The sequence below is a fragment of the Coregonus lavaretus genome (genome assembly GCF_964263955.1).
Source record: "Coregonus lavaretus genome assembly, chromosome: 2".
Classification (NCBI taxonomy): Eukaryota; Metazoa; Chordata; class Actinopteri; order Salmoniformes; family Salmonidae; genus Coregonus; species Coregonus lavaretus.
Genome location: NC_139989.1, coordinates 47,045,801 through 47,070,933, shown reverse-complemented (window position 1 = coordinate 47,070,933; position 25,133 = coordinate 47,045,801). Strand labels below are relative to the sequence as shown.

Sequence of the window (25,133 nt, the reverse complement as noted above, 5' to 3'; positions counted from 1 at the left end):
ATTACACATACAGTACATACAGTTGAAGTCGGATGTTTACATACACTTAGGTTTTTCAACCACTCCACAAATTTCTTGTTAACAAACTATAGTTTTGGCACGACACAAGTAATTCTTCCAACAATTGTTTACAGACAGATTATTTCACTTATAATTCACTGTATCACAATTCCAGTGGATCAGAAGTTTAAATACACTAGGTTGACTGTGCCTTTAAACAGCCTGGAAAATTCCAGAAAATGATGTCATGGCATTAGAAGCTTCTGATTGGCTAATTGACATCATTTGACTCAATTGGAGGTGTACCTGTGGATGTATTTCAAGGCCTACCTTCAAACTCAGTGCCTCTTTGCTTGACATCATGGGAAAATCAAAAGAAATCAGCCAAGACCTCAGAAAAAAATGGTAGACCTCCACAAGTCTGGTTCATCCTTGGGAGCAATTTCCAAACGCCTGAAGGTACCACGTTCATCTGTACAAACAATAGTACGCAAGTATAAACACCATGGGACCACGCAGCCGTCATACCGCTCAGGAAGGAGACGCGTTCTGTCTCCTAGAGATGAACGTACTTTGGTGCGAAAAGTGCAAACCAATCCCAGAACAACAGCAAAGGACCTTGTGAAGATGCTGGAGGAAACAGGTACAAAAGTATCTATATCCACAGTAAAACTAGTCCTATATCGACATAACCAGAAAGGCCGCTCAGCAAGGAAGAAGCCACTGCTCCAAAACCGCCATGAAAAAGCCAGACTACGGTTTGCAACTGCACATGGGGACAAAGATCGTACTTTTTGGAGAAATGTCCTCTGGTCTGATGAAACAAAAATAGAACTGTTTGGCCATAATGACCATCGTTATGTTTGGAGGAAAAAGTTGGTTGCTTGCAAGCCGAAGAACCCCATCCCAACCGTGAAGCATGGGGGTGGCAGCATCATGCTGTGCTGGTGCTTTGCTGCAGGAGGGTCTTGTGCACTTCACAAAATAGATGGCATCATGAGGAAGGAAAATGATGTGGATATATTGAAGCAACATCTCAAGACATCAGTCAGGAAGTTAAAGGTTGGTCGCAAATGGGTCTTACAATTGGACAATGACCCCAAGCATACTTCCAAAGTTGTGGCAAAATAGCTTAAGGACTAGGATTTACTAGGATTAAATGTCAGGAATTGTGAAAAACTGAGTTTAAATGTATTTAGCTAAGGTGTATATAAACTTCCGACTTCAACTGTACATACAACACACATTTGAGAACAGCATTAAAGCACATTCCTCCACATATTCTTGTTTTATCTACAGGTCTGTATTTTCTATATATTTGGTGTGTGTTTTTTAGGCGTACATGTTTTTGTCCCTTTTTTGAGGGTGCCCCATTCTGTGCCTGATATGGTGGCATGATATTCCGATCATAAAGTATTTTCTGGGAGATCCCAGGTTTGTCCCTCGCTCGCAGATCAGAAGTGGTGCTTACCTGAATTCCTTGTGTTTGCCTTTTCAGGCTGAGCTGAGCCGACAGGACTTGGAGATGTCCCCTGGGTCCCCCGTCGACTACCTCCAGACGGAGCCTCAGACTTTCCTGCTGAACTTCCCCGTTTCTCCTCAACGCCCTTGGGCCCTTCCTGGGATCCCATCTTCATAGGCCCCAGCACGTTTTTGGCCACACTGGTCAGCTGAGTCACAAAGCTTGCCTTGTCACCAGGGGAGACAGGGCGTGACTTGCTGGAGCAGGGGGAGGCAGCGGTGGAGGAGGGGGACATGGGGTTCTCCTCCACCACCTCCAGGTGACTCCTCTCCTCCCTGGCCTCTCGGTAGCTACTCGACGGAACTGAAACCTTGTCTGCTCTGGATTTTGTTGAAGCTGGACCTGGGCCTATGGCAAGAGGGGATGGGGCTGGGGTTGGGGCTGGTGCTTGGGTTGGGACTGGAGGAGCAGGTCCTTTAACCCTGGTCTCAGTGGCTTTGTCAATGCCCCCCATCCTTCCTTTCAAAGTGGCCTCTTTCATCTGTGTGTCTTTACTTGGCTTGGCCACCTCTGTAGCTCCCGCCCTCTGTGTAGTGGCTTTGTCTGGGCCCACACTCCCTTTCTCCTCACTCTTCTCCTGGCTTTTGCTTACTGGGGTGGTGTCTGTCTGGACAGCCTGGTGTTTACGCTCCTGGGAGAGCGGACTCTGGGTTGTGGCCTGGTCTGGGGCCTTCTCAGTGGGTTTAGGGCCTCCACTGGCTGTCTCAGAGCTTGGAGCACTGGAGCTTAGAGGTTTGTCTGCTGGGCTGGACTTGGCCCCTGGAGTGGAGGGGGTTGACGCTGGGCTAGGCTGGGCCTCACCTGGTACTGGGGAGGCTTTTCTCTTCAGAGTCTCAAAAGGGGTTAATGTCTTAGCTGTCTCACCAGCGCTGGTCTTGGGCTCCACTTTAACAGGTGTGCTGTCAGTGTGAGGGTCAGATGCTGTAGTCTGGGCAGCTCTCTCCCTCCCTGTCAGCAGTGTGTCCCGGCTCAGGGGCGACTCCTGCCTCCCCGGCCTCCTTGCAGGCTTCAGGCACCCTGTCTCTCCAACCGTGGGGGGAGAGGGGGAGGAGGAAGACGAGGGAGAGGGGGGAACGGGCCCGTTCTCTCCCTCCATCTCTAGCAGACTCTGCAGGCTGTGCTCGCAGTTGAAAGACTCCCTCCTGTAGTCCCCATGTGACACCTCCAGGCTGTGCTTACGCATCGACACCCCCCCTGCAAGGGGCGAGGAAGATGACGATGAAGATGAAGAGGAGGGCAGGATGGGCGCGCCCAGTTTCTCTGACGACTGAACCCGCTGTAGCAAGGGTGAGCGGGGGGGCTCTGCGCTTTTGGGCCTGGGACGGGCCACAGGGGGAGAGGAGTGGAGCTTGACTGGGAAGGCCTGGGTGGTGTTGGAACTACCCACCATGTGGCCAGACGGGGGTGGGGGGGAGGAGGTGGTGGGGGAGGGTGTGTGGGCCAGGGGGGACAGGGGGATGTTGCCAGCTGACTTGCAGCGGGCTGAGCGGTACTGGCGGTGCAGCTTGGGGGAGAGGCCGTGCAGGGAGCTGGGTCTCATGTGTTGGGAAGCAGCCGGGGAGTTAGGGGTGCTGGAGACTGGAGAGCTGCTCTGAGAAGAGTTGCCTGAGGAGTGAAGAGGAGACATACAGCAATCATTCAAACTGTATTATTTTGTTATGTGAGTGTGCAGATGCTAAGAGGAGTGTTGTACAGTAATGTAGGTAGAGTAATGCCCTTCATACTGACCCAGGTAGGTGGAGTCGGGGGTGGAGCGGTAGCTCTGTGTGGGGGAGCGGGAAGAGAGGCTGTGGGTGGGGGAGCCTGGGAGGCTGTCCCCTGATGAGAGAGAGCGGTTCAGAGAGGACAGGCTGCGGCTGGTGTGGAGCAGGTTCGACTGCTTGGTGATCTTCCTGAACAACGAGCTGCGCTTCTTACTTAGAGTGAGAAGGGAAGGGAACAGAGAGAGGTGGGAGGATGAGAGGAGAGAGAGAGAGTTCGAAAAACAGAGTCACTGACATTGATTTGTACAGCGCTCATCTGAAATCCTAGTGTAGCCGACACAGCTGCTGTGCAGAGAAACCCACTTATACCTTTCTTGTCCCTCCTTGGCCCCTGTCTTCTTGTTGCGCCGTGCCATCTTAGACTTGTAGCTGGACTTGCGGGCAGGACCAATCTTGATGGAGGTGTTTTCAAAGGGCGTGGTGGTCACTGTCACTTTGTTTCCACTCTGGAGAAACAACGGAAACAAAAAACGTACAGTGTATGTTAGGCTTCACCTGTATTCTATACTCTAGGAGAAAAACACACCTGGTTTCTTTCCTCTCCTCTCACCTTCAGAATGAGCTCCACCACCTCAGTGTGCACCAGCCCGTGGACAGACTCCCCGTTCACGTGAGTGATGAGGTCACCAGCACAGAGTCCCACCTGCTGGGCAGGGCCTCCGTCCTCCACATGCTGTGATTGATACAGATCAACATCAATCAAACAAGTCATCATGCTATTGGACAAGTCTCTGTTTTTCCACTGCAATTATAGCACTGCTTTGTTATGATACAGAACTTCTTCAATAGAGTAATGTTTACTTAACACTGCTTTCTCCATATAAACGAACAGAGAACATAGCATCTCTTTCGTTGTCTCACCCAGACCATGTGGTGTACGCTGTAGACATCACTGTCTCCCATGTAGACTCGAATGGCTAGGAGGGTGAAACCGTATTTCTTCCCAGAGCGGTGGATGGTGATGGGCGAACGCAGCACGTTGACCGTGGGTGAGTAGTCTCGGCTGGGGGAGGAGTCTCGAGACGACAGGTCGGAGGAGATGGATCGAGGAGACATGGGGCTGGCCAGAGGGGACGTACCATGCTGCTCCACTGAGGAGGGGGGAGAATCACAGGAATAAAGTGTGAGAAAAAACATCTGAATAAGTCAATTGAAGGTCAAAGCAATATACAGTCTATAAGAAATATACTATTTTCCAAACAAGTCTGTTTTACTGTTTAACATTAATATTGTCATTAGCAACAGACTGCCCCACTCTCCTCACACTCTCTTGCCTTCCAGCTCCTCACCTGTAGGTATGATGACAGACAGGGCTGTGGTGGAGGCAGACTTGATGACCTTGGTCACGGGTCGCGAGTTGCATTTCTCTCCCTCAGCTGAGAGCTGGCTGTGGCGGACCCTCCTCAGGACCAGTTCGTTGGTGGCCCGGGACCCCTGGGGCTCTGTGGCCCCAGCAGTCACAGTACTGCTGGGGCTGGGGATGGCTCCCACTGGTACATCTGCTGGCCTCAGCAGTTTGTCTGGAGCAGAGCAGAAAGATGGAGGAATAATATAATGTAGGTCAAGCCAGGATTCATCCATTATCCAATGGCAAATGCCCTCACCTCCAGCAGTCAACCCGTTACCCTCCCTTTCCTTCCTAAAATCCCCCTGGCTGGATGTGGTGCCCATGGATGTGGTGCCCATGGCCCCCTCCAGAGAGGTGCCCCTGGCCTTGACCGGGGGCTGTCGGGTGGGCACGGGCAGGTCAGGGTCGGCCTCTAGTGGGGAGGCGAAGCGGTGAGTGTCCATGAGGGCAGAAAAGCGTCGCCGGGCCCCAGATGGAGGACTGGAGTCACTCTCAGTGAAGGAGGACTCTGAGCACGACAGTCGCTTCCTACACACAACAACACAGCACAGAATTGATTTATTGTATTTATGAAAACAAACAATGACTAATGATAATGAGAGCCTTGATAATGAGGACCAAAAATGTCACGTTTCCTACTTGTTAAGCAAGGTAAGGCACTAGTACTAGTCAGAGCACAGTAATGGTCATACTCACATCTCAGGAGATCCTGTCCTCCAGCTCTTATCTCTCAAGGTCAGGCTGCCCAGGCTCTCTCTCTTTGCCACCCAGTCCTCCCTGGGTCCCTTGTGCTCCCGCCGGGTCACTGTCGGGGGCTTGTGCTCCAGCTGGGACAGGTGCTCCATGCTGCTGTACACCTGTAGTTCCCAACAGAGAGAGGGTGCATAAGCTTTCAGCACCCACAGAGGGAAAAATTACTAATTTTCCCATGATTCTTTGTTTTAAAATGGGTTCATTGGCACAATTAGCTTTCAGAGTTTAGTCAAGAAGGGGAGATCTGAGCAGAAAGAGACATATATCTGAGGCATGTGTCAATAAAATCCAAGGTTACGAAATAGGTTCTTTCATGACTTAGTCTACCATGTGTGATAGTCACATAAAGTCAGTTGACTCAGTTAACACAGTGTGTGTAAAGGATTATGAGATTTATTGACAGGCTTTAGAGAAGACACGTTTACTTGGCCTAGACTGGTACAATGAGGGGCATCAAGTTCATCTAGTTCAGCAAGGAGTGTTGGAGAAGGGAGGTGAGACAGAAGAACTGATTAGGCCGAAGTATAGGTTTTACCGTAAACTTCAATTAATAGCCCGGGCATTTATTTGCTTGAATCACTGAACACAACAGGTGCTTATTAGAGACAGGCTTCTATTTGAGTCAGGTGTCTATTTCCTTAATGCAGACAGCTTTTGCTTATTTACAGTGAGGGAAAAAAGCATTTGATCCCCTGCTTATTTTGTACGTTTGCCCACTGACAAAGACATGATCAGTCTATAATTTTAATGGTAGGTTTACTTGAACAGTGAGAGACAGATTACAACAAAAAAATCCAGAAAAACGAATGTAAAAAATGTTATAAATTGATTTGCATTTTAATGAGGGAAATAAGTATTTGACCCCTATGCAAAACATGACTTAGTACTTGGTGGAAAACCCCTTTTTGGCAATCACAGAGGTCAGATGTTTCTTGTAGTTGACCACCAGGTTTGCACACATCTCAGGAGGGATTTTGTTCCACTCCTCTTTGCAGATCTTCTCCAAGTCATTAAGGTTTCGAGGCTGACGTTTGGCAACTCGAACCTTCAGCTCCCTCCACAGATTTTCTATGGGATTAAGGTCTGGAGACTGGCTAGGCCACTCCAGGACCTTAATGTGCTTCTTCTTGTGCCACTCCTTTGTTGCCTTGGCCGTGTGTTTTGGGTCATTGTCATGCTGGAATACCCATCCACGACCCATTTTCAATGCCCTGGCTGAGGGAAGGTTCTCACCCAAGATTTGACGGTACATGGCCCCGTCCATCGTCCCTTTGATGCGGTGAAGTTGTCCTGTCCCCTTAGCAGAAAAACACCCCCAAAGCATAATGTTTTCACCTCATGTTTGACGGTGGGGATGGTGTTCTTTGGGTCATAGACAGCATTCCTCCTCCTCCAAACATGGCGAGTTGAGTTGATGCCAAAGAGCTCCATTTTGGTCTCATCTGACCACAACACTTTTACCCAGTTCTCCTCTGAATCATTCAGATGTTCATTGGCAAACTTCAGACGGCCCTGTATATGTGCTTTCTTGAGCAGGGGGACCTTGCTGGCGCTGCAGGATTTCAGTCCTTCACGGCGTAGTGTGTTACCAATTGTTTTCTTGGTGACTATGGTCCCAGCTGCCTTGAGAGATTGACAGTTATTTTGTGTTTCTTCCATTTGCAAATAATCACACCAACTGTTGTCACCTTCTCACCAAGCTGCTTGCCGATGGTCTTGTAGCCCATTCCAGCCTTGTGTAAGTCTACAATATTGTCCCTGATATCCTTGGAGAGCTCTTTGGTCTTGGCCATGGTGGAGAGTTTGGAATCTGATTGATTGATTGCTTCTGTGGACAGGTGTCTTTTATACAGGTAACAAGCTGAGATTAGGAGCACTCCTTTTAAGAGTGTGCTCCTAATCTCAGCTCGTTACCTGTATAAAAGACACCTGGGAGCCAGAAATCTTTCTGATTGAGAGGGGGTCAAATACTTATTTCCCTCATTAAAATGCAAATCAATTTATAACATTTGACATGCGTTTTTCTGGATTTTGTTGTTGTTATTCTGTCTCTCACTGTTCAAATAAACCTACCATTAAAATTATAGACTGATCATTTCTTTGTCAGTGGGCAAACGTACAAAATCAGCAGGGGATCAAAAACTTTTTTCCCTCACTGTATATAGTTAATTGTTTAATTCCAGCATTCACTTCCAGCATTTTAATCAATTTCTTCATTTCCTGCACTAATGTGTTATCATTTACACACTGTGCCACGTTTCTTTTGTCTTAGTATGCCTCTAATAAAAAACAAAAAATTAAAACCATTGACAGAATAATTATTCTCCATTTTGACTGTGCATTTGTTCGGCAGTTCTTACGTTCGCCACTAGAGCGATCAGCTGATTTCTGGGGGGTCTGTACTCCCGAAGTTGTTGACTGTTTTTGTGCTTGTCAGTTAGCTAGCAGTTCTCATCTGTTAGTAGCCAATGGCTAGCAGTTTCTTACTGGCGATAAAAACTGATGATTGCCATCCTTTTTTCGAGTCATTACTGAATTATTTAATGTAACATATCAAACATTAAACCTCGTAAACAATTCATGGTAATGTTGTAAACAACTCATTTAGACCCAGCGTTTATTTGAAACAGCCGTTTATTTGCTGAAATGTGTGCCGATGGCCGGCTATTAAAAGGGACAGGCGGCTATTTGAGACAGCGTTTAATTGAAGTTTTAAGGTACGTTTAAGGATGAGTAAGTGTAGAGTTTGACCTTGCTGAAGCGAGGGGAGCAGGAGGAGAAACGGCGGATCTCGACAGGTTCATCATCATTGGTGTCGTCCTCATCATAAGAGTGGACGTGGTGGTAGCGGTCCGAGCGGGCTGGGGACGGAGTAGGACAGGGTGTTACACACATACAAATGCAAACAGACAAATAGCATGGACAAGTGCATCAAAGCTCCAAACACAGCTAGTTCTTATCTCTATCCCTTATGCCAGTGGTATTCAATGTCGGGGTTGCGACCGAACTGCAGTAATTGTTTTAGGAACAAAAAATTAAGAGTAAATATTGTTGTATGGGACATAAACAAACCCTTTTGAGTAATACAATTTTATTGAGTATATGTATTGGTTTCTTAGATAAGAGATTCAAATGTTATTGAAGGTTATTTGTTAATTTAAAAATCAACATTTACCGATGAAGGTTTTGTCATTAGATTAGGGGTGGAGTGGGCTGGGGTCACGAAAAATGGTTGCAAAAAAATGGGGTCCCCAGAAATTCTGGAGAAGAGAATGGTGTCCCCGCTGAATTATTTTAAATACCACTGCCTTATGGTGATTCTATACATTAAGAATGCAACGAGTCAGCACAGTTCCCCTCCATGTAGCCAGGGGGCAGTGCAGTTAGAGAGAGACTCACTGTCAAAGTAGCTGGTATCCTCCTCTGACTCTAGGTGGGGGATGAACTCAGCCTTCTGTCTCAGCAGACTGTTCCAGTCCAGTTCAGTGAAGAACGAGTGCTGCTTCACCTCAAATGCACCGCCTGGGGCAGCGAGAGAGAGAGAGAATGAAAGGGAGAGGGGGAGGGGGAGAGAGAGAGAGGGAGAGAGAGATAAGATGTGTGTTGTTGAGTGAATCTATATTTTCACTATGAATAGGCAGTTTGGTCCATCTCTGTTACAGCATACGTTTGATGTTAAGCATGTTGTCAACATGGACGTGTATGCAGACCTGTGCCCAGTCGGACCAGTGGGTTGGTCTGAAGTAGAGTAGAGATCAGATGCTGAGCATCAGTAGGAAGAGCCTCATCACCTTCTGGCCACACTATGTCATCTACAAGAGACAGACAGAGATAAGTTGCATTGGACAATGTAGAAGTGAGAAATATGGCTTCAAAATGGCTGCAAGATGCTGCTCAAAGAACCCACTAACCCCCAACCTCTCACCTGTGATGACCTGTCCAAAGAGCTCCTCAGGTGTGTCTCCAAAGAAAGGCACACAGCCCACCAGAAACTCATAGAGGATGATGCCCATAGCCCACCAGTCCACTGGCTTCCCATAGCCCTGTCTCAGGATCACCTCCGGGGCAATGTACTCTGGCGTGCCACACACCTGATGGAGGACAGAACCACAGAGCTCCTATGAGAGGTTCTATATTCATATCTATGGATAAAACACTATTGGTGAGATGCTAAGGCCAGTCTCACTCAGAATGTGAGTGGGAGACACGTGTGGCCAATACACGTTTCTGCCAAACTGAGGGGATCAATGCGAGAATGCCAGGATGAAATATGAAAGCTCTGGACGTTGTGTTTTCATGTGCAGATGGGTATTCATCAAATGCTAACAGATCTGTGGCTGTGAGAAAGCCGAGCCAATAAATAATTGGGGATTTAATTGAAGCAGTACCATTCAAAGGGTGGGAAAAAACAAAAAATCTGAAAAGACAGCTGATTATAATAACTGAGGAATATTTGGTTATCATTTTGTTAGATGTTGATCATTTCATTTCTTTATGCTTTGACAACTATATGCACATATTTATAAATTCAGCATTTATTAATTAATTTGTCTAGAAATAAATAAATCAAAAAGTGATTAGGTATAGTTTCTTTCTGTCTGAATGGTTATGGAAAATGTAGAAATTAAAATACACAGCTCAAAAAAATAAAGGGAACACTTAAACAACACAATGTAACTCCAAGTCAATCACACTTCTGTGAAATCAAACTGTCCACTTAGGAAGCAACACTGATTGACAATACATTTCACATGCTGTTGTGCAAATGGAATAGACATCAGGTGGAAATTATAGGCAATTAGCAAGACACCCCCAATAAAGGACTGGTTTTGCAGGTGGTGACCACAGACCACTTCTCAGTTCCTATGCTTCCTGGCTGATGTTTTGGTCACTTTTGAATGCTGGCGGTGCTTTCACTCTAGTGGTAGCATGAGACGGAGTCTACAACCCACACAAGTGGCTCAGGTAGTGCAGCTCATCCAGGATGGCACATCAATGCGAGCTGTGGCAAGAAGGTTTGCTGTGTCTGTCAGCGTAGAGTCCAGAGCATGGAGGCGCTACCAGGAGACAGGCCAGTACATCAGGAGACGTGGAGGAGGCCGTAGGAGGGCAACAACCCAGCAGCAGGACTGCTACCTCCGCCTTTGTGCAAGGAGGAGCAGGAGGAGCACTGCCAGAGCCCTGCAAAATGACCTCCAGCAGGCCACAAATGTGCATGTGTCTGCTCAAACGGTCAGAAACAGACTCCATGAGGGTGGTATGAGAGCCCGACGTCCACAGATGTGGGTTGTGCTTACAGCCCAACACCGTGCAGGACGTTTGGCATTTGCCAGAGAACACCAAGATTGGCAAATTCGCCACTGGTGCTCTGTGCTCTTCACAGATGAAAGCAGGTTCACACTGAGCACATGTGACAGATGTGACAGAGTCTGGAGACGCCGTGGAGAACGTTCTGCTGCCTGCAACATCCTCCAGCATGACCGGTTTGGTGGTGGGTCAGTCATGGTGTGGGGTGGCATTTCTTTGGGGGGCCGCACAGCCCTCCATGTGCTCGCCAGAGGTAGCCTGACTGCCATTAGGTACCGAGATGAGATCCTCAGACCCCTTGTGAGACCATATGCTGGTGCGGTTGGCCCTGGGTTCCTCCTAATGCAAGACAATGCTAGACCTCATGTGGCTGGAGTGTGTCAGCAGTTCCTGCAAGAGGAAGGCATTGATGCTATGGACTGGCCCGCCCGTTCCCCAGACCTGAATCCAATTGAGCACATCTGGGACATCATGTCTCGCTCCATCCACCAATGCCACGTTGCACCACAGACTGTCCAGGAGTTGGCGGGTGCTTTAGTCCAGGTCTGGGAGGAGATCCCTCAGGAGACCATCCGCCACCTCATCAGGAGCATGCCCAGGCATTGTAGGGAGGTCATACAGGCACGTGGAGGCCACACACACTACTGAGCCTCATTTTGACTTGTTTTAAGGACATTACATCAAAGTTGGATCAGCCTGTAGTGTGGTTTTCCACTTTAATTTTGAGGGTGACTCCAAATCCAGACCTCCATGGGTTGATAAATTTGATTTCCATTGATCATTTTTGTGTGATTTTGTTGTCAGCACATTCAACTATGTAAAGAAAAAAGTATTTAATAAGATTATTTCATTCATTCAGATCTAGGATGTGTTATTTTAGTGTTCCCTTTATTTTTTTGAGCAGTGTATATTACTGCAAAGTCGTTGTGTATACTGTGGTGGTTATAGGTTTCTCTGCTCTATATACAGTGCACACCTGTTTGTCTAGGAACTCCCTGGTGTCCTTCTCGATGTGTCCCTCGTACAGGTTGGTGGTGAGGCTCATCAGACCCATCTTAGACAGGCCGAAGTCAGTCAGTTTGATGTGCCCCATGGAAGTGATCAGAAGACTGGGGACAGACAGATCAAAGGTTACCTGAAACACTCTTCATGTTTGTAATATAATCAAACTTTGAGTTCACCCCAATGAGTCCCATCTGATAATTGTTCAATGCCAACACAAGTGAGGTCTTACTTGTCTGGTTTGAGGTCGCGGTGCACAATGCCATAGTTGTGGATGTACTCCAGCGCCAGGACGGTCTCTGCAAAGTACATGCGCGCCATCTCCACAGGCAATGCCCCAATGTTTTTCAGCAGGGTGGCACAGTCTCCCCCTGGCAACAGATAATACGTGATCAGACTGACTGCTAGCATTCCCATCACCAGCAATGTCCTAAATGCTGCTCTTGTCCTAAACAGACAAGTAATGGTGTCCAGTATATTATTGTGTTAACTTACCCTCTACATACTCCATGACCATACAGAGGTGTCTGCGGGTCTCGAAGGAGCAGAACATGGAGACAACGAAGGGGTTCTCAGCGAAGGTCAGGATGTCTCTCTCTACAAAGGCCTGCTGGATCTGGTTCCTCAATATCAGGTTCTGCTTGTTGATCTTCTTCATGGCGAAACGCTGACGGGTCTCCAGGTGACGGACCAGGTAAACAGCCCTGGAGACACACACATGCATACACACAGTTAATAATCAGATTTTTTACACATTTTACTGAGTAAATCCAGTGTTTTCTGTTAAAACCATTCAATGGACATCAACAAGATGGCTCATATACATGTACTAATGTAACATTCATATGCATGAACACACCCACACCCACACTCACCCGTAGGCTCCATTGCTGATCAGCTTAATGGTCTGGAAGTCAGCCTCTACGGGTGGCTTCATGGCTCTCATCTTGCCCTGAGGGAGAGAACATGACAGCAGGGTAAGACAAGACTGGCCAGACCTCCAACACCAGGCCCACAGGAGTGACGTCTTCTCTATGTTCCCCCAGTGCTACCCTTGTCTTCCTGACTTCTTATCCACTTAGCTGAATTTTGGCACCTGTCCTAATGGTTGAAGATGGCTGATTGCAGGCATACAAAGCACTAGAGGATATCCTGCTTTTGACTTCAGACTCTAATTAAAGCAAATTGACTCAATTGCGTAGATTAATGTCCACTGTGCCAAGTAATTAGTAGAGGAAGCAGTCATATTTATTACAGCCAGTAGGGCCTTGGACTACAGTTTGACTTAACCCAAAGGGACAGAGAGAGAGGGGGGTTGATGGTGGGTGGGCTGGGGAGAGGTGGAGTAGGGACAAGGTTCTCACCTCTGTTGAGTCGTCTGTTTCCGGGGTGAGAGGTCCCTCACTGTCGTAGCTGTCCAGATTAACCATTTCTGAGGACAGACAGAGGGAGTAAATATGAGCTCCATTTCAGCAATACATAGAGTGACAGAGCAACAGTAGTCAACACAAGTCAAGGTTTCCTTTTTCTATTTTTCTCTCAGACTCATTCTCTCGCTCACCCTCTATAGGGTCTCTGGTCAGTCCCAGCTGGCTGATAATGTAGCGAGGGATGTCCGTCTTCATCAGGTGTCCCTCCTTGGCGTGGTCCTCTGCTGCCTCCATCAGGTGGTAGAACTCCTCTGGATTAAACTCCTGGGGGACAGGAAGAGGGGGACCACATTCAGTTTGACACAGGTATAACCCTACTTTTATCAAGATAGAACTATCCTGAACCAAAATATAAACGCGACATGTAAAGTGCTGGTCCCATGTTTCATGAGCTGAAATAAAATATCCCAGACATTTTCCATATGCACAAAAAGCTTATTTCTCTCAAATTGTGTGCAGAAATTTGTTTACATTCCTGTTAGTGAGCATTTCTCTTTACCAATATAATCCATCCACCTGACAAGGGTGTATTGGATATTTTTAGTTAACTACTCTGTCTCACTTAAGGGCAGACAACATAAGAAACCAATTATATGAATTATGCATGTTGTAGAATGAAATTCCTATATGCCCTATATGCCTATGGATTAAGAACAAATTAAAGAGTTAAAACAGAGCTATGATGAAATGGCTCTATAGGTATTTTTCCATTACATATATTATAATATGCTTAACAATAGTAGAGACATTTCTTTAGTGCAAATGCTGTGCTTCTGAAAAAGGATGTGTCACGCCCTGACTTATGGGACTCTGGTATGTTGAGTCAGGGTGTGGTGTTCTATGTTGTGTTTTCTATGTTGTCATTCTAGGATTGTATGTCTATGTTTGGCCGGGTGTGATTCCCAATCAGAGACAGCTGTCGCTCGTTGTCTCTGATTGGGGATCATACTTAGGCAGCCTATTGGCACTCGTTAGTTGTGGGATCTTGTTCCGTGTGTAGGCTTGTTTTGTGTGTAGCCTTAGGACTTCACGTTTCGTTTGTTGTTTTGGTTTATGTTTATCGGTGAAATAAACATGTACGCATTTCACGCTGCGCCTTGGTCAGACCCGTCCTTAAACGAACGTGACAGGATGGTTCCCTCTAGCTCCCTGCAGCTGGTCTGGCGTGTAGTCAAGGACATGGGATGGAGATAAACTTCAGGAACAGATAGACCTGTATTGTTTCCATTTCTTGTTGCTTCTGAGTAACCTGGTCACACGGTCAGGACAAAGAGCCTCAGAGTGACCACAGTTTTTCAGTTAATCCGGTCTTTTACTATCTTCCAAGGGCGCAGCTGTGTGGAGATATGGGTAGTAATGGAACTAATGTTTTCACTTGTTTGTGTGCTATGACCCGATACACATAGCCACAAGAAGAAACCATAGTGGCTCCAGGTCAAGGGAGGGTGGCTGTTTGGATAAAGAGGGGGTTCCGATATGACATGAAAAGGAGACCAAGCAGACATGGGGATAGACAGGAAAGAAGCTAGACAAAGAAACCATAGTGGCTCAGATATGATATGAAAAGATTAAGCAGTACGTCCAACCGGCCTCACAACCGCAGACCACGTGTAACCATGCCAGCCCAGGACCTCCACATCTGGCTTCTTCACCTGCGGGATCATCTCAGACCAGCCACCCGGACAGCTGATGAAATTGAGGAGTATTTCTGTCTGTAATAAAGCCCTTTTGTGGGGAAAAACTAATTCTGATTGGCTGGGCCTGGCTCCCCAGTGGCTGGGCCTAACTGCCAAGTGGGTGGGCCTATGCCCTCCCAGGCCCACCCATGGCTGCACCCCTGCCAAGTCATGTGAAATCCATAGATTAGGGCCTAATTTATTTATTTAAATTGACTGGTTTCCTTATATAAACTGTAACTCAGTAAAAATGAAATTGTTGCATGTTGCATTTATATTTTTGTTCAGTATAATTGTTTTGCCCGCGCTTCAGACAGCTATATTGGTCGGCTAATACAGGACTAGTAAAGGCCCAGTGCACTACTTTTGTGAATATATATTTTTCAAATAAATAAAACAACAATATTATTTTTGTATTCTGTTTTTTCAGGGGGTGCCCCAGCACCCTCAGCACCCCTACTTCCCGCAGCTATGCATGCACCGAATACATGTTTTACATTTAATGGGTTTCCATCACATTTTTAACTTCACTGATGGTTTTGTCACAAAAAAATCGTTATATAGCAGTGTGCCCACTCTGGTATTGGCACAGTACTGTATCTGCGCTGTTGGCTAGAACACACGTATAGGTCTACATCATGGGTATTCAACTGTTAACCTACGAGGTCTGGAGCCTGCTGGTTTTCTATTTTAACTGATTAAATGCACCCACATGGTGTCCCAGGTCTAAATCAGTCTCTGATTAGAGGGGAACAATGAAAAAACGCAGTGGAACTGGCTTCGAGGTCCAGAGTTGAGTTGATGAGATTATTATGGACAAAAGAGCGAGATTATTTTTATTTGTCAAACGGCAGTCAAGCATCGATGATCATGTCACCAGAATAAGCATCAAGCTCATCACCTTGCACTTTCACCTCCCTGTGAAGTTCATCATCAATTATTTAATTTGTAGCCTAATAAACTGCATGCTTCCCCGAAGAGTAGTAGTGGGAGGACTACACAACATGTCATCACGTGACTCCAAGTTTACGTCGATATGATGGGTTATTATTTCAATATTTGAGCATAAAAGCCTTTCCACCGTCATTTCTCGCATAATTAATTTTACAGACACAAAAAGATCCCACCTTGTCAAGCATATGTTGTTTTGTCGACATTTGGAAAGTAAAAAAAAAAAAAATCTGTTTCCATCAGTCCTGTCATTACATTTTTCTATCCAAAATGTACTTTACTCGCATATAAAGGTTGAATGGAAACCTGGTTTATGAGGCCTGCCGGCTGCGTTCACCCAGAGGACAGGATTACTGCTCTGCCAGAGACCCTGAGTCAGTCTGGGCTACACACACAGGCTCAAACTTTAAATGACACAGTCATGGTCTGTGAGACTCAGACAGCACTTCAGGGGGCCGCTGGTATTTGTAATATTGTAGCGAGGCAAATTTAATTTTAATCTAAATGCAAATGTAGTCACTAGCCAGGCAGATTGGGCCTTTTATCGAGGTGCTTAGTTGGAGCTCAGTATTTTTGCCCCTACTGTGTAATAAACCCTCCTGTTTAAATGTTTATAATGGAACCGCAAATGAGTGTTTGTGCTCATATTTATTTAAGGAAATTAATTTGTATTTGGTCCAGGCCAGGGATATGCTCTGTTAAATACTTAGTGGGGCCATGGACCGTGAATGTGACTGTGAACACGCCGGTGACCATTACCATGACCGTGACTGTGTTAAGAGAGTTATGTGTTCTATTCTCACCAGGCACTCCAGCAGCCTTGCTGGGCGAGAGATGATGATGAGGAGCTTCTTCACCAGCTCTGTGACGAAGGCCACCTCTGAGCTCTCTGATCGCTCATACGCCTGAGAGAGAGAGAAATAGATGGACGAAGAGAGCGAGAGAGGGAAATGTAGAGGGAGAGAAAGACAGAAAAAAACTAAATAAATCCAAGCTTTGGAGCAACGTGGGATGTGAGAACAGTCATATTCCAGGCAAAACGAATCCAATCAAACAGAATACTGGCAATCCAGAATAATCAGACCGATTTAATCAACTCGTCAAACCGGGAGTGCAGATGAAGTTCCTTGATATCTTCTATCTGCTCAGACAAATCACACGCACTATTACACAATAGCCTTATTTTACTCCTTTCCTCGTTCTTATCCTAATGAAAGGCGTAGTGCTGCGATTTGAAATGAGATGATAGGAACTAAATGTGCCTCTCAGCAGCCTGCAGCTAGGCCACCCAGACCTGAGGAGAGCCTGATATGAAGACAATGTAGCTCACATGCAACAATTCCACTCAGGGCTATGCTGATGTAATACACTGCAACATAAGACTGGCTTCTGGGCAGCTCAGTAACCCCAGAACTGGCCTGCATTGGCACCTATCATGACATCTTAGCCTATACTTGCAGCGTTTCTGTGACTCACATCATTGAGCAGCTTCTCCAGGTTCTCCTGCAGCTCAAAGAAGTAGACGGTGGTGATGAGGCCCTCGCGAGCCTTGGACAGGCAGTCTCTGGACAGCTCTGCTATCTGATGGTGGATGAAGCTGATGACCCCGTCGGCCAGCGGCAGCACGCTCTCAGGGGAGAAGGCATTGATGAACTCTGCTAGATGCTCCTCCATCTGAGCCGTGGCCTGGGAGAGGGGGGAGGAGAGAGGGAGAGACAGGAAACAGAGTTAGGAGAGTTCACCTTTTACCTATTTCATATTTTACAATCAAAACTGAAATAGTTAAGTTCTGCTCCATTGCCCCGTGGTATTTCCATCATTCTCACTTACACCCATTTAAAAGTAGACAGAACTTCTGACATACAAATCAGAGGGTGACAGCCTTTGCCTAATTTCCCCTCTGAAACATCAAACTTCAAACTTCTTTTTTTTTTTATCTCTGACATTACGTACCACACTGAGCAAACATTATAACCTGCTTCCTTTTGATACCAGTCTGCTCTAATCAATCCTTATCCTTACTTGCACTTGAAAGTGTGAGAGAAAATTATGTTTTGTGTGTGTGTGGTGTGTGTGCGCGTATGTGTGTGTGCATGTGCGTCTGTGCATGTGTCATGTCTTACCTTGGGGAAGCGCTCCTTGTACACATGGTTCATCATGACGATCTCATTGTCATAGCAGGAGGGGGAGCGTCCAGGACTGAGGCTGCGGGAGCGCGGGCGCATATGGGGTGAGCAGCGGCCCCCGTCGTCGTCGGCGATGCTCTCGGTGCTGCCGAAGTGCTTGGACAGGAAGTGCAGCTCGTCCATGGTGGGCTGGAAGGGCAGCTGGTGCAGCCGCTCCTGAGACGAGCTGGAGGACTGGAGGGGGAGGAAGAGAGGGAGGAGAAAGAGAAGGGAGGAAGAGTGGAGGAGTTAGACAGAAGACAAAAGAGAATGAAAGTTAGAACATCAAAAACCAGCAAAAAAAAGTGATGTTCTCTCATACATGAAATCCAGTTATTGTATTGGCCAGAACCATAGCTAGTTATGTGCTCTGGCGGCTCTGGTAGTGGCTATACCGGGGAGTGGGGACAGTTAACCTCGTCCATCTGTCTCACCTCTGAGAGACAGAGAGAGACACTAATGAAGTGAGCCCAGTACAAGGGGCTGCTACATTAATTTGTCTCTTTCAGACACAGACTCATTTACCTGCTGAGTCAAAGCAATGGGACTTGACATTCACCGCTAACCACAGGATCAATCCCAAATCAATCCCAATTGGCATCCCTGCTTAAAACAATCAGGACAAGGGTGGATGGAAGGAGGGGGAAGATTATCTCTGTCACAGCATTTCATGGTTATAAATGTTCTGTTATTTATCGATGCTGCTTTCTGTATATGTCTGCCAGGGTATTGAAAAAGCATTGTTTTCACTCCCAAATGGATCTGTCTCCACCATAGAGATATCCATGATCAGACTCAGTCCAGGGGAGAGGAGGGAACTCTGTAGTGGGACTGGTACTAAGCAGCTCTGCCTGCTCCATACTAAGTTCCATGTCTGGGCTCATTCAGATACATATGTGTCGTTTGTTGACATATTATTTCCAATGGGGGTATTTAGCTAAATAGAGCCTGTGGTGAATTGAGCATTGAACAGCGTGTACTTGCACTATCTATTTTCTCCTCTATTCTACTCTCCTCTCTCATCCCACCGGTCTGGTACTTATCTAGCTACCCTCCTCTGTTCCTCCCTCTCTCCCTGGCCAGACGAGAGCAGTCCCCAGGCCTCTGATGTTCTGTTACATAAATGAGAAAAACAGAGAGAGAGAGCGAGACCTGAGGGAGGAGAATCAAAGAGAGAAAATATGGGTAGAGATGAGGTGTGTGCTGGTATGTGTGTGTGTCTATGAGTGTGTGAATGAGAGAGAGAAACTGAAGAAGACCCTGAGGCAATGACAGAGACCGTAAGAGTGTGCCATAGTGTGAGAAAGAGAAAGGGAGACAGAGAAAGTGAGGTAAGTCAGACAAAGGAGAAAGATAAAGTGGAAGAAAGCACGTTTTGAAGAAAAGACTAAGAGCTTTTTAGGATAATGCCATTGATGCACGAGATGCGATAAAGCAGGGTAGTAGAAGCAGGGTCAAATCTGTGATACCGTGGAGCTGGGCGTGTTGGTGCCATATCCAGAGGAGGGCAGAGATGCCAGGGACCATCGTCGACCATCCGCCCTTCAGAGGAGAAAAACAATGTACAGTATTAAATCTGAGAGCATCAGACTTATGCCCAACATCCACATTCTGTATAACACAACTGATCCACCGTATTGTATTAGTCATAGGAGCCATCCGAAGAGAGAGGGAATAGAGAAGCCGAAGTCTGAGTGGAGTGGCCTGGCCATTGTGTTTCTATGGAGCTGCAGCATGCCGCAGTGACAGACAGGGAGAGGGATTTGATAAATGAGAGCAGTGAGCACAGGAAGCTATTGCTGCTCCTGCCTCTGCTCTTCTAACTCTGACTGACTGACTGACTGACTGACTGGGAAGAGAAGGGATGACTGGATTGGACCTCACATGTGTATGTTGTTGTGTATACATACACACATACACAGACCTCCTGCCCAGGCTCTTTGGCTTCCTCTCACCACTGACTCTGAGAGATGTGATCATTCTCACTGGGAGGTGCTAGACCTGCATCTAACAGGTATTCACCTCTCCCTCCCTCTCTCTCACACACACACACACACACATGCATAAACACGCATGCATACACACACAGTGTCAGGGAGCTGTTACCTTCTGGAGGAGGCGAATGAGAAGTGTGCCGGGGTGCTGGAAGAAAAGTTGCGTGGGCTGTCCAGAGGGCTACTTCCTGGAAACATAAAGGAATGGGAATAGAGAAACAGACAGAGCGTGAGAGGGAAGGAGAGGTACTGTATAATGACGTGTTTACAGTAATATGTTTGTAGTCTGAGAGACTTGGCTGTAGTACGTACCGAGGTGTCCAGGGAGGGGCAGAGGAGAGTGTGGGCGGTGGGGCAGAGTGGGGGAGGTGGTGGTCAGGATCAGACTCTTCCTGTTACTGGTACGACAACTGGAAACACAGAGAAAGAGAAATAGAGGGAGTTTTATAAACAATTATGTATTAGTAGGAGACCTTATGTGAAGGTTTAGTGTGGTACATAAAAGAGAGAGTGTTGTTAAAACGGCCAGCTTCAGTCAGCTGATTCTAGCCATCCCTTCTGGTTAGTTCTAGTTGGGCAGCTTAGTCTCACCACATCTCCTTCAGCCTATCAGTGGCCTTGATTCCCGGGACTTCAGTTTCACTTAGTCTATGACCCCAGCACACTGTGTGGTCAGAAACGTGCTTTCCCCATCCTGATGAGTACTTCCACAGTTTACCCTCCTGCTGAACTTTTCCTCCTGTGGACTGAATCCCTGTATGTCTGATATTTAATTGTGCATGCAACTAAATGTAAGTGCCTTGAGATCTGTGTCATATTATGTGGAGCTAAGTTTTGTGGTCTATTGTGTATAATTACCGTGTGTTGAGCTTGTTAGCTAGCTCATGCTCCCGCTAGCGTTAGCACTACCGTTAGCAGTTTGCATTGGAATGCATGAGCATTTTAGCATGACTGTTCGCGATTAGCCATTTATGAGCATTGCTCATTTATGGTGCTAGGCTATTTACTATTATATATATATATATATATATATATATATATCACTCATGCTCATTGTAATTATATTATCTATACATTTCAACATTACTGTAATGTTTACTTGAGCACATTTGCCTGAGTTTCATGTGTACAAGTCCAATAGGCTGTTTAGTCTATTGCCATGTGACTAGGCTTTATGCCTGCTGTAGTGTATAGCCCTTGCTGTTATATACTTACCTGTGCTAGCTTATACAGCCATGTCATTCATATTATAGCAGTGCTATAGCCTGAGTTTTCTTTCTCCTCTTTCCTTTCAGGACCATGTAGTTAATGTCAGTTCTCACTGGACATGATTCTCAGTTATCTGAACCATGAGCGGTCAGATGTGTGTGTGATGTGTGTGTGAATGTGGACATCTTCTTCCATTAAACTCCCCTTAACCTGGACATCCGCCTCATCCTTGTTCTGACGGACATTCTGTAGTGGTTGCTACCGGCCTTAAGCCAGCACCTAAGATTTCTTATTACATTCATGTTCCTTCGATTCTCTACAACCCTACCCCTATTTTCCAAGTGTGTTACTGCAAGTATTTGTGTGTTTGTCTGTGGTTTAGTGTGTATGTGTGTGTGTGTGTTGACACGTGCTTATGCAGGGCTCACTGCAGGAGGACCAAGGCGATAAAGAAAATTCAATTTCCTTTGCCATCAATCCCCAGCCGTCTCCTCTCATGCAAGATAAGGTTGAAGAGTAGGGAGGAGGGGGAGAGAGAGAGAGAGAGAGAGAGAGGGTGAATGGGTAGTCAACAGGATCCTCTCAAATCCATGGGAGAACCTCAATCCTAATTGGAACCTCCACTCCACACACTCTCCGCCATGTCCTGCTACACATGCTGACTCTGAGTCACACACAGGTGTTCTCAGTAATGGCACGATGCCTCTTAAATGACACTCTAATAGCCCACAGCTCAGATCCATTTGAAACACACTCAGATAGCTCCATCACCAGTCCTCTTTAGTACTGTATGCACTGCTAGTCAGTCACTGTGGCTTGGCTTTACTGTCCAGGAAAGGAGGAGAGACGGTGCGTTCATATGCTAGTCGGAAATAGGAAACTCGAAAATGTCTGACTTGCGGATTTGTTGAATGCGGCACGTGTATAACTACAACCAGTTAGCAAGTCGGAAAAGTCAGAGTTTCCTACAGTAGTTCTGTCTAGCACATGAATGCGGGAAGAGTCCTGCTGTTTTTCCACATCCTACCTCTGTCACACAGGGGAGAGGCTATACAGACACACCTGTTGCCATAGCCGCGGGATGTAGGGGTGCTGAGGGTGCTGCAGCACCCCCTAAAAAAATTGAATAAATAACTAATATGAATTAATAAAAAATAAACTTTTTTTCCACAAAAGTGGTGCACTGGGTCTTTTACTAGTCCTCTATTAGCGGACCAATGTAGCCCTCTGTAGCGTGGGAAGATTTTTTTTTACAGGGTTGGTAAAAATAGCTTGATTGCCCTAGCAACATCCAGGAAACTGGGTAGAAGGGAATGGTGCTTAAAATACAGCAGTTCTGCAACATCTTTAATTGAGCCACTCCTTCTCCTTCAACATGTTATTGAAAGAGATGAGTGGGCATATAACACGAAGGTTGCGAGTTTGAATCTCATCACGAACAACTTTAGCATTGTAGCTAATTAGCAACTTTTCAACTACTCACTACTTTTTTGCTACTTTGCAACTACTTAGCATGTTCGCTAACCCTTCCCCTAACCCTAACCCTAACCTTAACCCTTTAACCTAACTCCTAAACTTAACCATAAACTTAACCATAACCCCTTACCCTAACCCCTAGGCTAGCTAACGTTATCCACCTAGCTAGAATTCGTAACATATCATACGTTTTAAAAATTCATAACATATAATACGAATTGTAATTTGTAACATATCATACTAAATGTCGTGGGTTTATGTACAGAATAATACAAAATGCTCTTAGACCAGGTTGAGAGAAGCAGCAAGGAGCTCTTTAGGAGACTAGGGGAGTCTCTCAAGTTGGATTTAATTTACCTTGAATATTGCAGCCCATTTGTGTAGGCTATTAGCCAGACAAAACCCGTTGAGTTCAACAATAAATAGTGGCAGAATTTATCCTCAAGCCAACGACATTTGTTTTATTTTTTATTTTAAAATTTGGGGGGTAGATCAGCTTAATATTGCAGATAGATTGTAACTTCTATCAATGTAATTGTCTGCATAACTTCCAATCCCCCATGTTTTTTATATATATATACTCCCCTTTATTACTTTCCAACCCCGCCATCCTTTCCCTACTTGGGGTAAATTAGTGAACAACAATGCCCAGGCCTCTACTTCCAGCCTATACTTACTATCTACACCTTATGGACACAGTCAATTTTACAATAATTCTATTTTATTAGTTTTTTTTTGTTTTTGCTCCTGAACTTCTTCTACTCTCAACCTCCCGATCATTTTCATGATGTCCATCCGGTTTGCTTCTATATGCCATATCTTTCTAACTGTGCTCTTTCCCAAAAGCTCCCAACATACAACCTATATACTTATTATGGACACAGTATGCTTACATTATTGCTAAAAGTATTATTATATTATTGATCGATTGACTGACTTTTCAGATCACCCAGTAATGCTATCTGCAAGGTTAGCTCCAGGTAAATATTGCAATCCTTTAGCCATTCCTGGACCTGTGTCCAAAAACAAGCTACAAATGGACAGAACCAAAACAAATGATCTAATGATTCTGTCTCTTCACAGCAAAATCTGCAGAGCTGGGAAGATTGTATCCCCCATATAAATAACATTCTATTGGTAGCAAGATAATTTAAATTGAAAGATTCTAATTTTTGAATCCGGTGTCGTTTTGCGTGTCAGTTCATAAACGCTATGCCATGGGATCGGTACGTCAAAAATCTCTTCCCAACTATTTTGCAATCTATATGGGACGGCTGTCAATCCTTTGGTCCTTAAGTGAAACTGATATACTTTTTTATTTATCACAGTTTTCCTTAACCAATTATGTTCTTTAATGCAAGGCCGACAGACAAGTTCCTTACTTTCTCCCCCTTCCACTTTCCTCTTCCACTTTTGCGGTAAGGCTGCAATTATTTGGTTGTAATTTTGGGTAGAGCAGACATTTCCATATGTTTTTGTTAGCTGCATGTGCGACATAACTCCACCAGTCCTACCGATGATATCATTTACGAAGATTATACCTTTTTTAAACATTCTGTCAAAAAATAAAGGTTTTTTGTCAATTAGTATATTTGAATTTAACCACAATATTTGTTGCATTATTTGTTCTGTCGTTTCTGGAGGATTAAATTGAAATTGCAACCAACTTTCTATGGCTTGTTTTAGAAATAGTGATATTTGGGAGATTATTTCCTTTTCAAATAACTGAAAATGAGTTGTTGTAATCTGAATAAAGGGAAAAAGGCCTTTCTTGAACATTGGGTGAGACAATCTTACTAATTTGCTTGAGAACCAGTTCGGATTTAAGTATAACTTGTGTATGACTGAAGCTTTTAGTGATAGGTCTAATGCTTTAATATTTAATAATTTCTGTCCTCCGAATTCATATTCATTATATAAATAGGCCCTTTTAATTTTGTCTGGCTTGCCGTTCCAAATAAAATTGATTTTTTTTTTTCTCATATAATTTAAAAAACTGTTTGCTAGGCGTAGGCAAGACCATAAGCAAATAGGTAAACTGGGATAATACTAAAGAGTTAATCAGGGTGATTTTTCCACAAATTGACAGGTATTTTCCTTTCCATGGTAGTAAGATCTTATCTATTTTTGCTAACTTTCTATTAAAATGTATTGAAGTGAGATCATTTATTTCCTTTGGGATATGTATTCCGAGGATATCCACATCACCATCAGACCATTTTATTGGTAAACTACATGGTAATGTAAATATTTTATTTTTTAGTGCTCCAATACGTAATATAGTACATTTGTCATAATTTGGTTGTAATCCAAAGAGGTTAGAAAATGTATCTAGATCCTCTATGAGGCTGTGGAGGGATTCTAGTTGTGGATTTAAAATAAAACATGAATCATCAGCGTACAATGACACCTTTGTTTTTAAGCCCTGGATTTCTAATCCTCTGATATTATTATTGGATCTGATTTTAATAGCTAACATCTCGATGGCCACAATAAATAGATATGCCGATAGTGGACAACCTTGTTTCACTCCTCTT

The 25,133-nt window shown here is 45.3% G+C and overlaps 1 protein-coding gene across 1 annotated transcript; it reads right to left on the bottom strand.

Annotated features, from left to right (window-relative positions):
• Window positions 1-1,454: 1,454 nt before the first annotated feature.
• LOC311139310 (microtubule-associated serine/threonine-protein kinase 1-like) lies at window positions 1,455-20,507 on the bottom strand (the record flags this gene model as incomplete). Its single annotated transcript, XM_084174190.1, has 25 exons — window positions 1,455-3,127; window positions 3,251-3,438; window positions 3,595-3,731; window positions 3,836-3,958; window positions 4,147-4,376; window positions 4,575-4,805; window positions 4,890-5,161; window positions 5,330-5,490; window positions 8,138-8,247; window positions 8,786-8,908; window positions 9,097-9,198; window positions 9,312-9,477; window positions 11,670-11,802; window positions 11,928-12,066; window positions 12,191-12,399; window positions 12,571-12,647; window positions 13,060-13,127; window positions 13,257-13,389; window positions 16,556-16,657; window positions 17,229-17,438; window positions 17,876-18,112; window positions 19,387-19,459; window positions 20,024-20,099; window positions 20,224-20,321; window positions 20,503-20,507. 25 exons carry the CDS (start codon window positions 20,505-20,507, stop codon window positions 1,455-1,457), a joined length of 5,076 nt encoding a protein of 1,691 aa, XP_084030316.1.
• Window positions 20,508-25,133: the final 4,626 nt, after the last annotated feature.